General features: G+C 37.8%; 1 protein-coding gene across 1 annotated transcript in view; it reads left to right on the top strand.

The window, feature by feature from the left end:
- Positions 1 to 12046, top strand: part of PLCB4 (phospholipase C beta 4) — a 168515-nt gene that overhangs the window by 101878 nt on the left and 54591 nt on the right. The window contains exons 23-25 of the mRNA XM_019635242.1: positions 5734 to 5836; positions 7730 to 7894; positions 10141 to 10345. Of these exons, the coding sequence (XP_019490787.1) occupies positions 5734 to 5836; positions 7730 to 7894; positions 10141 to 10345 (473 nt within the window). The remainder of the gene's footprint in view (positions 1 to 5733; positions 5837 to 7729; positions 7895 to 10140; positions 10346 to 12046) is intronic.

Genomic DNA, 12046 nt, shown 5'->3' with positions numbered 1-12046 from the left:
CCCTCAGTTTTTCCTCTGTGTCTATGAGACTACTTCTGTTTACATTTCTCATTTATTCAGTTTTTTAGAATCCATGTATAAGTGAGATCATATGGTATTTGTCTTTCTCTGAGTGACTTATTTCACTTAGCATAATGTTCTCTAGGTCCATCCATATCGTTGCAAATGGTACTATTTCCTTCTTCTTTATAGCTGAGTGATATTCCATTATGTAAATGTACCATAGTTTCTTAATCCAGTCGTCTACCGATGGGCATTTCAGTTGTTTCCAAGTCTTAGCTATTGTGAATAGCGCCGCAATAAACATAGGGGTGCATATATTTTTTTGAATTAATGTCTTGGGTTTTTGTGGATAAATACCTAAGAGTGGAATTCTCTGGGTCGTAAGGTAGTTCCATTTCCAGTTTTTTGAGATACCTCCATACTGACTTCCATAGTGGCTACACCAATCTGCAGTCCCACCAACAGTGCACTAGGGTTCCCTTTTCCCCACAATGTCGCCAACATTTGTTGTTTGTTGACTTATCAGCAGGGACTTTTTAAAAAATCCTATGGGCTGGCTGGTTCTGAGCACTGCATTTCTGTAAAGAGGCAGTCTGTGCCTTTTAGGTCTACATTGACAAATAGCTGTTTTGTCTAGAACATCAGTGTGTGACATGCACACCCCTGAATCTAGCAACAATAACAAAACATCGGAAACCCACCTGGGAATCCCTCTGCTCTGTGGGCGGACCTTTTGGGAGGCCATGCCATTGGGCCAGTAAGTGTGATTTTTACCAGGGAAGTGAGCCATAGTTTATCGCTGACTCATTTTTAAAGATGGAAAAATGGGAGGCACTTCTCTCATTCCTAATGAAACAAAATAGAGCAAATTAATTTCTTAAGTCTTTTCAGGCTTTCAGAGGAAATTGGATGATTGATATCAAAATACTATGACTTTCTTTGATTCAAAGATGCACACTATTTATATAACTTTCTCAAATTGGAATGTGTTTTAAAACCCGTAGCATCTTATAGCTATAAATCAGCAGCCATTTTGCTTTCTTGCTGGTAAATAAAAAAAAATGGAGTGTTAAATAATTGATGACATCTTAGGGGTGATGAAGTAGGATTAATTTGTTAATGACTCCGTCCTCTGATTCTTATGGCTTTTGTCTATCCCCAGTGGCTGAAGACCCTTCCCCCCTTGCCTTCTGAGGCCCTACAAAGTTCACGGACAATTCTCCAATCCCTTCACTTGCCATCGTCTTTGGCCTTCGCCCATGTCCACCATGCAGGCCTGGATGCCTGAAATGAATTCAATTTCTGTACCAAAAAACACCAGGCAGGACCAGCTACATATTATAGTTTGCAGGGCCTAATTCAAAATGAAAACAAAGGGCTCCTTGTTCACAAATTATGAAGAATTTCAAGACAGTGGCTACAGAACATTAAACCAAGCACGGAGCCCTTCTCATGCAAACACACAGACCCCACATGCATGAAGTGGCACTGGGCTCCCGCCTCTGCTTCCCCATCACTGCCTGGGGTCCCCAGACCTGCACAGACACCAGGACTGTGAGTGGCAGCCTCTGCTGCATCTGCAGGTGGCCTCAGGCCCTGAACAGACACTCCTTCAAGACAAGCTGGCTAAGCGTCAGCCCCAAGCCGGGGCTTGCCTCAGGATCCTATCAAGCTCTGCGTGTTCTCTTTTGTTACATGTATAGAATGAATACGCTACACTCAAGGCTGCCTGCTTTGGAGAATTGGATTTAGGTGTCTTGCCCTTTTTTCCCTGGCATTTCTTATTTTGGATCAATTCACTCTTTCACAGATTAGTTTTCTTCTAAGTGGGCATACGCGGAAGAATGTTTTGGGCACTGAGACAGCATCAATGTTGTATTTCTCTATTTTGGGTGAGAAGGAGGTCCTGACCTTAAAGAAATGACTGAGGGGCATGGGGACTGCTGAGTCTCTGTGCAGGCCCTGCCCACGGAGATTCTGGACTGGAAAGATGACGCCAGTCCTACACGGACCCCTGAGTCCCCACCTTTCTCAGGAAGCAGCAGCCCTCATATCACACAACTAGAATCCCAATGCCGCTCCTCTTGGGAAAGGCAAAGCCACCATCTGTGTCCTCCCCTTCGGCCAATGTCTGGTATTTTGCCAGAAAAAGCTGGTTGGCTTTCCTTGAAGAAGTGCATATTGCATGGCAGTTATTCACCTGCTTTCCTTCCTAAGTCTAGCTTTTGTCATATCACCATGTTTTCCAGGGGTAACACTAGCCACAGAAATAGGTCCAAATCTAAAACTCTGTGAATGTAGAAAACATTCTTTCCTATGCTATGAGAGAGCTCTTACATTAGTATTTTGGGCTGAATTCTCTTGGAGACAGGTGAATGTTCAAAATCATCTTTAATATTTGCATGTAAACTCTATCTGTGATTTAAAAATCAGTATTGTCCCTCAGAGGTCCTTTATTGACTACTTCCCAATAGAATGGGGGTTATTTTTTCACACTTCGTTCAAATTTAGAAGATAGCAAAAAACAGCAACTTTGTCAAAACCAAGAACAGTGACTTTAAACTTTTATTTAAGGAAAATTTTAATGCCTCAGGATTCATTTTTGGTTGTATTTGAAAAGATAATAAGTTTGACATCATCTAGAGTTGAAATTAGTAAAATTTATGCTCCTAAGGAATACGAAAGGTTTGATTCCTGACTTGATTATTTTACATTTGAAAGCAATCTTATAATTTGGGGAAAATTGCTTTTATTTTCCTTTATATACAACTCATATTAGTGTGGAATTTTTCTATCAATGGTCATAGTCATTTCTAACAAATAAAGAAGTTTTTTTTTTAGAGATATGAAGTTTTTGACACAAGTTGCAGGGAACTTGCAGAATCTGACCGAGGTTTGATTATGTGACCAGCCCCAGTGGATATAACGGGCAGACATTGTGTAGTTGGAGTCAATTTCAAAACATTTTCATCACCTCAGAAAGGAAACCCGTACCCTTTAGCTATTACTTCCCAAAATCCCTTGCCTTCTACCCCAGCCTTAAGCAACCACTAATCTACTCTCTATGTATTTATCTATTCTGCACATTTTGCATAAATAGATTCATACAATATAACAGCGGTTCTCAACCTTCCTAATGCCACGACCCCTTAATACAGTTCCTCATGTTGTGGTGACCCCCAACCATAAAATTATTTTCGTTGCTACTCTATAACTGTAACTTTGCTACTGTTATGAATCAAAATGTAAATATCTTTTTATTTTCTGATGGTCTTAGGTGACCCCTGTGAAAGGGTCATTCAACCCCCAAAGGAGTCGTGACCCACAGGTTGAGAACCGCTGCAATATATGGTTTTTTGCAACTGGCTTCTTTCATTTAGTGTGTTTTCCAGGTTCATCCATGTGGTAGCCTATATCAGTACTTCATTTCTTTTTATTGTGGAATAATTTTCCATTGTATGGATACACCACATATTATATTCATCTTTGGATAGACACTTGGATTGTTTCCATTTAGCATTATTAGGAGTAATGCTGCTTTAACATTCACATACAAGTTTACGTTTTCTTTTCTCTTGGGTATATACTCAATATACTGTGTGGAATTGCTGGATCATAAGCAACTCTATGTTTAACTGTTCGATGAACTTTGTTTTCCAAAGTGGCTGCATCATTTTATATTCCCACCAGCAATGTATGAGGGGTCCAATATCTCTGTATCCTTTTCAACACTATTCCTTGACTTTTTTATTATAGTGTGTGTGTGTGTGTGTGTGTGTGTGTGTGTGTGTGTGTGTGTAGTGGCATCTCATTGTGGTTTTTTGTATTTCTCTGATGACTAATAGTATTAAGCATCTTTTCATGTGCTGATTGACCATCAGTATCTTTTATTTAGAGAAATGTCTATTCACATCATTTGCCCATTTTTTAACTGGGTTATTTTCTAGACACACGCTTCTTATCAGATATATGACTTGAAAATATTTTCTCCCACCCTATGGGTTGTCTTTTCCTGTCTTGATAGTGTATTCTTTGAAGTACAATTTTTTTATGATAAAATCAAGTTTATCCATTTTTTACTGTTGTTGCTGGTGCTATTGGTGTTACGTCCAAGAATCCATTGCCAAATCCAAAATCTTGAAGATTTATCCCTATGTTATCCAAAATCTTGAAGATTTATTCCTAAAAGTTTTATAGTTTTGGCTCTTATTTAGGTCTTTGATCCAATTTTAGTTAATTTTTGTGTCTAATGTGAGGGGAGGGTTCAACTTCATTCTTTTGCATGTGGCTATCCTGTTGTCCTAGCATTATTTGTTTAAAAGATTCTTCTTTCCCCCATTGAGTAGTCATGGCATCCTTATCAAAAATCAGTCGATCATAGATGCATGATTGTATTTCTGGACTCCTAGCTCTAGCTCATTGATTTATATGTGTATCCCTATGCCTTGATTACTGTTGCATCGTAGAAAGTTTTGAAATTGAGAAGTATGGGACCTCCAACTTTTTTTTTCTTGTTCAAGATTGTTTTGGCTATTCTTTGTCCTTGAGTTTCCTATGAATTTTAGGATCAGCTGTCCATTTGTACAAAGAAGCCAGCTGGGATTTTGATAGGGATTGCACTGAATCTGTATATCAATTTGGGGAATAGTGCCATCTTAATAATATTAAGTCTTCTGACCCATGAACACAAGATGCCTTTCCATTTATTTAGCTCTTCATTAATTTCTTTCAACAAGGTTTTGTAGTTTTCAAAGTATATGCACTTACTTTGTTAAATTTATTCCTAAGTATTTTATCCTGTTTGGTGCTATTATAAATGGGATTTTCTAAATTTCATCTTTGGATTATTTGCTGCTAGTGTATAGAAATACAACTGATTTTTGTATATTGATTTTGTATCCTGCAACCTTGATGAACTCATTTACTAATCCTGATAGTTTTTACTAGATTTCTTAAGTAGATTCCTTTAGTAGATTCTATGTTACAAGATCTTGTCATCTGTGAAAAGAAATAGTTTTACTTCTTTCCAATCTGGATACTGTTTATTTAATTTTCTAGCCTACCCTGACTAGAAATAGAGAAATAATTACATATTTATTTTCATTTACCTCTAACTGAAATTTCACATTTCCTTTGATTATTAGCATAGACAACAACCCACAGTTAATATTAGTGGACCCCGTGACTCTGCTACCAATATAAATCACAGATAATTTTATATCTCATTACTCTTACTGTAGATCTCTCAAAATATTTTTATGCATAGCAGTACTTTGAGATTATGGTAGTTGTCAAACTTTCCATTGGCTCTCATAATTGAATGCATTCATTAAAACACAAAGAAGTAGAGTACCACATATTTTCCATATTTTAATAACTGTAGCTCATGTCATTGGTTTTTCATTGTTATTCTTTATATTTTATTTTGTACATGTAAGAACAAGTATCTCAAGAGGCCCACGGCATAAACAAGTTCAAGAGAAGATGATAGTATCAGGAAATCCTAGATGTCAGCGACCCTGGAATAAAGAACGTTACTTCTTCCTGTTCCGCTTTAGGATTATCCACAGGGCAGGGATATTCTCATCAATCCTTAGGATCCTCTGCCTAAAAGCCTAGCTCCTAAGTTAGAGAAGGGTAAAAGGAAGTATTTAATGTCCCGAACTGTAAGTGTTGTAGCCTTTGTAAAAACAACTAATGAAATTAACTCCTGTGTTTTTGTCCCACTAGGTACCTTCTCAAACCAGATTTCATGAGACGGCCTGATCGAACATTTGATCCCTTCTCTGAAACGCCTGTTGATGGGGTTATTGCAGCCACTTGCTCAGTGCAGGTAAACCCCCTGCTCTTCACAGAACAGTGTAAATGTGTGTGCAGGTGGTCCTGGGATAGTCTTCAGAAATCACAATGAAAATGCTTAATGTCAGCAGGCAAGATCCATGTGTTGCACTCAACTTTCACTTAAAATTCCCTTTTTTCTTGATACATTTTTTTCACGAGTAAAATGATTAGCTACTTTTAGTGAAAGACACCAGATCCAAAAAGTACCTATTAAATGATGTGGAGCAACAGGCACTCTCATTCATTGCTAGTGGTAATGCTAAATGGTGTAGTCAATTTGGAAGGCAGTTGGCGGTTTCTTTTAAAACTAAATATACTCACCACATAATCCAGCATTCACACTCCTTGATATTTACCCAAAGGAATGGAAAATGTATGTCTACACAAAAACCTACGCTGAGATGTTTGTAGCAACTGTATTTGTAATTGCCAAAATTTGGAAGCAACCAAGAAATCCTTTAGTAGGTGACTGGATAAACTTTGGTGCATCCCAACAAAGGAATATTATTCAGTACTAAAAGAAATTGAGCTATCAAGTCATGAAAACAAATGGAGGAAACAAAAAACATTACTAATCTGGAAAGGCTACATACTATATATGATTCCAACTGTATGACATCCTGAAAAAGGCAAAACTGGAGCCAATAAAAAGATCAATCAATAATAATTGCCAGAGATTAAGAGAGAGGAATAAGCAGAGCACAGGAATTTAAGGCAGTGAAACTATTCTGTATTATATTGTAATAGTGGATACATATCATTTTACATTTGTCCAGATCTATAGAATGTACAACACCAAGAGTGAAGTCTAATATAAATTATAGACTTTAGGTGATAGCAATGTATTAATGTAGGTTTATTGATTGCAACAAATGTACCACCCTGGTGTGAGATACCCATAGTGTGGGAGGTTGTATGTGTGATGATGCGTTATATGCAACCTCTGTACTTTCTGCTCAGTTTTGCTGTGAACTTAAAACTGCTCTGAAAAGTAAAGTTCGTTAATGAAAAAATACCTACTCTATGATTCCATTTATACAAAACTTTAGAAAATGCAAACTAATGTATAGTGACAAAAAAGTAAATCACTGGTTTTCTTTTTGAGGGATGGAGAAGGGAGGGGTTACAAAAGGGCACAAAGAAACATTAGGGGGTGATGGAAATGTTTGTCTTAATTGTGATAGTTTCACAGATGTGCCCATATGTCAAAACTAATCTTATTTTACATTTTAAACATGTACAGTTTATTATGTGTCAGTTCTACCTCAAAATAAACTGTTTCAAATTATTAGCTATTAGATCATATTTTAAAACCTGATAAATGTCTATAGCCATTTGGAAAGTAAAAAATAGCTTCTCCATAGCTTTATAATAGGTGGAATTTAGTAATGGTCTTTGTAAATATATAACACTGTCATAGCTCACCAGTGTCAATATCAGTAAAGAATAACAGGCATATTTTTGTATTACTTTTTTTTCTGTGTGTGTCTTTTCAAGACTTTTAAAAGACTTCAGTAGAAGGATGAGAATTTCAGAGTTGTGAAGTTAATCTTAGGGCATATTTGAACCCATCACTTCATTTCATAGGTGTGGGCACTTAGGTTAAGTGAAGATTCTTGGACACTATTTCTTTATATTGTATGATTCATGTATATTTTTCCTCTTTTTCTAGACAGTTTTCAAAGGTAGAAGCTCAGGCTAGAATAGTTTTTTGCATGTAGTACTTGCTCAATAATATTTTAGTTTAATAAGGAATGAGTACATTATTTTCATAGATAATTAAAATTTCTAAAGATGAACCGCAGATTTACTTCCTGACTATTCTTTGCTACTGGTGATTACAGAGACTTTACTTTCCTCTTGTCCTATTTCTCTCTTGCTACAGGTCATATCAGGTCAGTTCCTATCAGATAAGAAAATTGGCACGTACGTAGAAGTGGATATGTATGGGTTGCCCACCGACACTATACGTAAGGAATTCCGAACTCGCATGGTGATGAACAATGGACTCAATCCAGTTTACAATGAAGAATCATTCGTATTTCGGAAGGTAGGACATTTCCAATGTGTCAGACTCACTCTGCTAACTTGGGAGCCACATTTTGGTGCATAGATACTACATGATATAACAGACAGTTATCCAACCCAAAATGTCTTCTTTTCTTCTTCTAGTGGTTAAGTCCTATAGCTGTCATACGATTGTTGTTTCTTGCTGTCCCTGTCCTTCTTTCGGTTCTGCTCTCCTCCTTGGAGGAGCCCACCTCCTATGTGGCAGTGCCCAAGCTCCAGGTGTGCAGTCTACTTAGAATGCAATCTCCCTGGTGAATACCATTATACATTGGAGAGTTCTTCCCACCCTAACAGCAGCTGATAACGTACACTGTCCCTTTAGCCAAGAAGGGGGGTAGGATGTTGCACCCATTATTAAAGCCACCAAATGTCTTCAAATGGGTGAGCTGGTATTATCCTGTGCCTCCAGAAAGTGTGATACCTGTTACTACCTGCAGGTTCTGTGCTTCATGTGCTATTTTTGGTTTGGGGTTTGTTTTTTTGTTTTTGTTTTTATTTTGTATTTTGGGCTTTTTTTTCCCCCAATACTATAATTTGATCCTAAGAACAATCAAGTCATTTTCTCTAATGCAGTTTTTAATCTTGTAATCATTTTTCACATTGTTTCCCTTCTGTCAATTAAAGAAGTATTGAAAAGTCCATTCATTGGCAGTGCTATCGCCAAGAATGTCTGTTTTTTTCCTCACTTTTTCTTTATCTTGACCAAAACGGTTTCTTCCTTCTTTAGGAATAGGTATTTCAGGTGTTTCTGCTCCATTTCTGTATCACGCAACACAGATAGTTGGCTTCTTGTCTTAACAAAATAGGAATTTATCCACCTGAGAACAGAGTGTCTGGTTTACAGAAACCAGTATAGGAGAGATCAATGTAGGAACAATGAAACAGGTCATTTTGACATTTAGGTTCACCCTATGATATGAATACCACTATCATGCAAAGCCCGCGTTACCTGCCCTACTGCAGTCAGAGTGTGGTGTAAATTGCATACACAGCTGTGATTTTTCTTTTTTCCTTCCCTGGTTTTTCCAATTTGTTATACCTAGATCTGTTTTCAGCTTGGCCCATGCTCTTTGACATAATGAGTAATACTTAGATACGTTTCTAGAAATTCAGGAAGTTAACTGAAGAGGTGGTTTTTTTCATGAGTGAGGAAATATCGAACTTGGTTTTTATATGTAACATTACTGTCCCCAGAAACAAATGCCAGTTCTGCACCCTTCACTGTTCTTCAGAAATTATATTGCCTCTCATTATCAAGTGCTTTAATTTTGTTTCCTTTCTCGTTACTATTTGTGTTCTTTGCAGCAGTCTCACAAGGTAATAAATCCCCATGCACCACCTAAGGATCAATAGTGACTGAAGTTGGCTGAATTTTAGCTTCACTCCTTTTCATCTTCTTAAAGTTATAATTAAATTATAACCTCTAGGCATAAATAGGCAATCAATCCATAGTCTAGTTTGAGACACAGTACTCCAATCAGCCAAGACGTCGTGGGCTGCTTTTAGCCAAAGGAAAGGCATTCCTGATGAAAAACATTGGATTTTCTCTTGTTGTGTTAGGGATTCTGCCCTCTGAACTCCAAGTTTTGTGCCCCTTTATGCAGTTTGGGGATGGCAAGAGTTTGGTATCCTGGGTGACTGTTTCTAGCTGTCCCATCTTCCTCTATTTAATAGATGTTAAAATATGTTAAAAACTGAGGAGTACAAGAAAAAAGGAGAATCCAAATTTACATATAAGTTATCTTTTATACATGAAGCATTTCTTCATGATACTCTCTACATTCTTAAAAACAGACAGAGTGAGACGTCAGAAGCAGCGCAGAGAGTAGACAGACTACAGGATCAGAAGCCAGGGGCCTCACTTGCCAGGCCCAGTTGCCTGAGATTAAAGAAAGTCTCCGTATTTCTCAGGGTCTCCTTTTGCTTATCCATCATGGATGGGGATGAAAAGGATGATAAGGGTTGGACGAGCAGCTATTCACATCCATTCCACTTAAAATATCAAATGAGATGATTTCCAGGAAACTTGTTCACTTGCCTTTCTCAATGGCTTAGGCACTGTATGTTATACAGAATACTTTAGGAATGCAAAGTCTTGATCATGGGCCTATTTTCAGCTTTATGATGCATTTACGAGCATTATGGACATAGTCCAGATTCCTAGAGTTGTGGATCTTAGGAGCTGCATTCCAAAATTCAATAAAAAGCACCATTCTTTGCTTGCAGGTAATCCTCCCTGACCTGGCAGTCTTGAGAATAGCCGTCTATGATGACAACAACAGGCTGATTGGCCAGAGGATCCTGCCCCTGGATGGCCTCCAGGCGGGCTACCGACATATTTCTCTTCGCAATGAGGGAAATAAACCATTATCACTGCCAACAATTTTCTGCAATATTGTCCTCAAAACATATGTGCCTGATGGATTTGGAGGTATGTAAGCATTTGGGTACAGAATATATATATATATATATATATATATATATATATGTATACATAGTCATAAGTTACAAGATTATAAAATATTTCACCGATGGTTAAAACCAAAGCCTGTTCCTGCCAGTGCTACAAACTCTTAAAAGCCTTGAAGAAATCAAGGATAAATAGCAACTTCAAGTTTCATAGTAAGAAATGAAAGTCAAGGCTATATTATCTTTGAGGTTCTTTCTTATTTTAATGTTGTTTGTCATTTTTTACAAATATGTTTGCGAAGGATATACTTACACAATCATTCAAAGGGGCCAAAGGACATAAGTAAGGTGGAACCATAGATCTCAACTGGTATCACTAAAAGACTTAAATTGAACTCAGCTATCAACAGGCCTGGATTTTCTTTCAAACCCACAAGAGAATTCAATTTCACAAAAAAAATCCCAGTCCACAAAAGACCACCTTTGGTTTTGCTAAGGTAATCAATGGGAGGAATCCAAAGCCAGCGAAAGTCATAGGATTTTGCTTAAACCTAAACATTCTCACTTTTTATACCATGTTTCCCCGAAAATAAGACCTAACTGGAAAATAAGCCCTAGCATGATTTTTCAGGATGCTCGTAATATAAGCCCTACCCCAGAATAAGCCCCAATTAAGACTGTCAGCCAAACATGACTGTTTGAATAAATGTAGATTTTTGTACATGAATAAATGTGGATTGTTGGAGCAATAATTAATATAAGACCTGGTCTTATTTTCGGGGAAACACAGTAACTCCCAACTAAGCCAAGAACATTGAAAGAAAACAGATCCTCTGTATTCTCAGAGTCTGTTCAACCATAAGAAACAGTACCACAGAGTGATTGCATCAAATTAACCAACAGTTCAAATCCCGACTCTCCACTACTGGCCAGGTGACCTGGGGACAGTGATATACCCTCTCAAACCCCTCATTTCCTCTCCCATAAAATGAAGATACTAATACTGCCTCCCTCATAGCATTCTTATAATGCTGAGTATATGCCATAGGAAGGCTCAAATATGTGTGCACACATGTGGGTGTGGCTGTAGATACAGCTGTGGTTTCTATGCTGTACTGGAACACGTCACTATTTGATTTGGGGAATTGGGGCTTATTTTGTTGTTTGCTTTTAACAATGCATACTGCTCTGGTGGACAGATTTTCTGCAACTAATCCTCAACTTTAACAACCTGATTCCAGGTTCAGAAAGCTAGAAGGATTTTTCAGTCACAAAATCCAGAGTAAAGACTCTTCCTTCCTTCCTTCTCCCGTGTTTTCCACTTAAAAAAAAAAAAAAAGGAACCTATTAGAAGCTACCACCTACAGTAACAGGTGTAGGAGACAAAAGCGACTGGGAGGGGGTGCTGTGGGCTAGGTCCGTGGATCGCAAAAGAGACAAGAGTCCTGCATTGTGTATGTAGGAGCATGTGATGGTCACGAGGCATCAGCAGATGAATGAAGTCATGTTCTACATACTTGAGCTTCAAAGCGGGCAGCACGTAATACTTCATACATTTTAGAAATAGTCATATAAACAAATATGGTGGAAGGCTTAAAAGTTTTGCTTCTGCATGGGTTACTTTTCAAAGGAAACTGTAATTCCTTCCAGGGAAATGGGCCATTTGAATAGAAAAGGGGGAAAAAATAGTTTGTTTGAGTTCCTACGTTGTATCAAGCACCTT

The sequence above is a fragment of the Hipposideros armiger genome, unplaced genomic scaffold (assembly GCF_001890085.2).
Source record: "Hipposideros armiger isolate ML-2016 unplaced genomic scaffold, ASM189008v1 scaffold_20, whole genome shotgun sequence".
NCBI lineage: Eukaryota > Metazoa > Chordata > Mammalia > Chiroptera > Hipposideridae > Hipposideros > Hipposideros armiger.
Note: the sequence above shows the minus strand (reverse complement) of the source record. Positions and strands in the feature narration are given on the sequence as shown.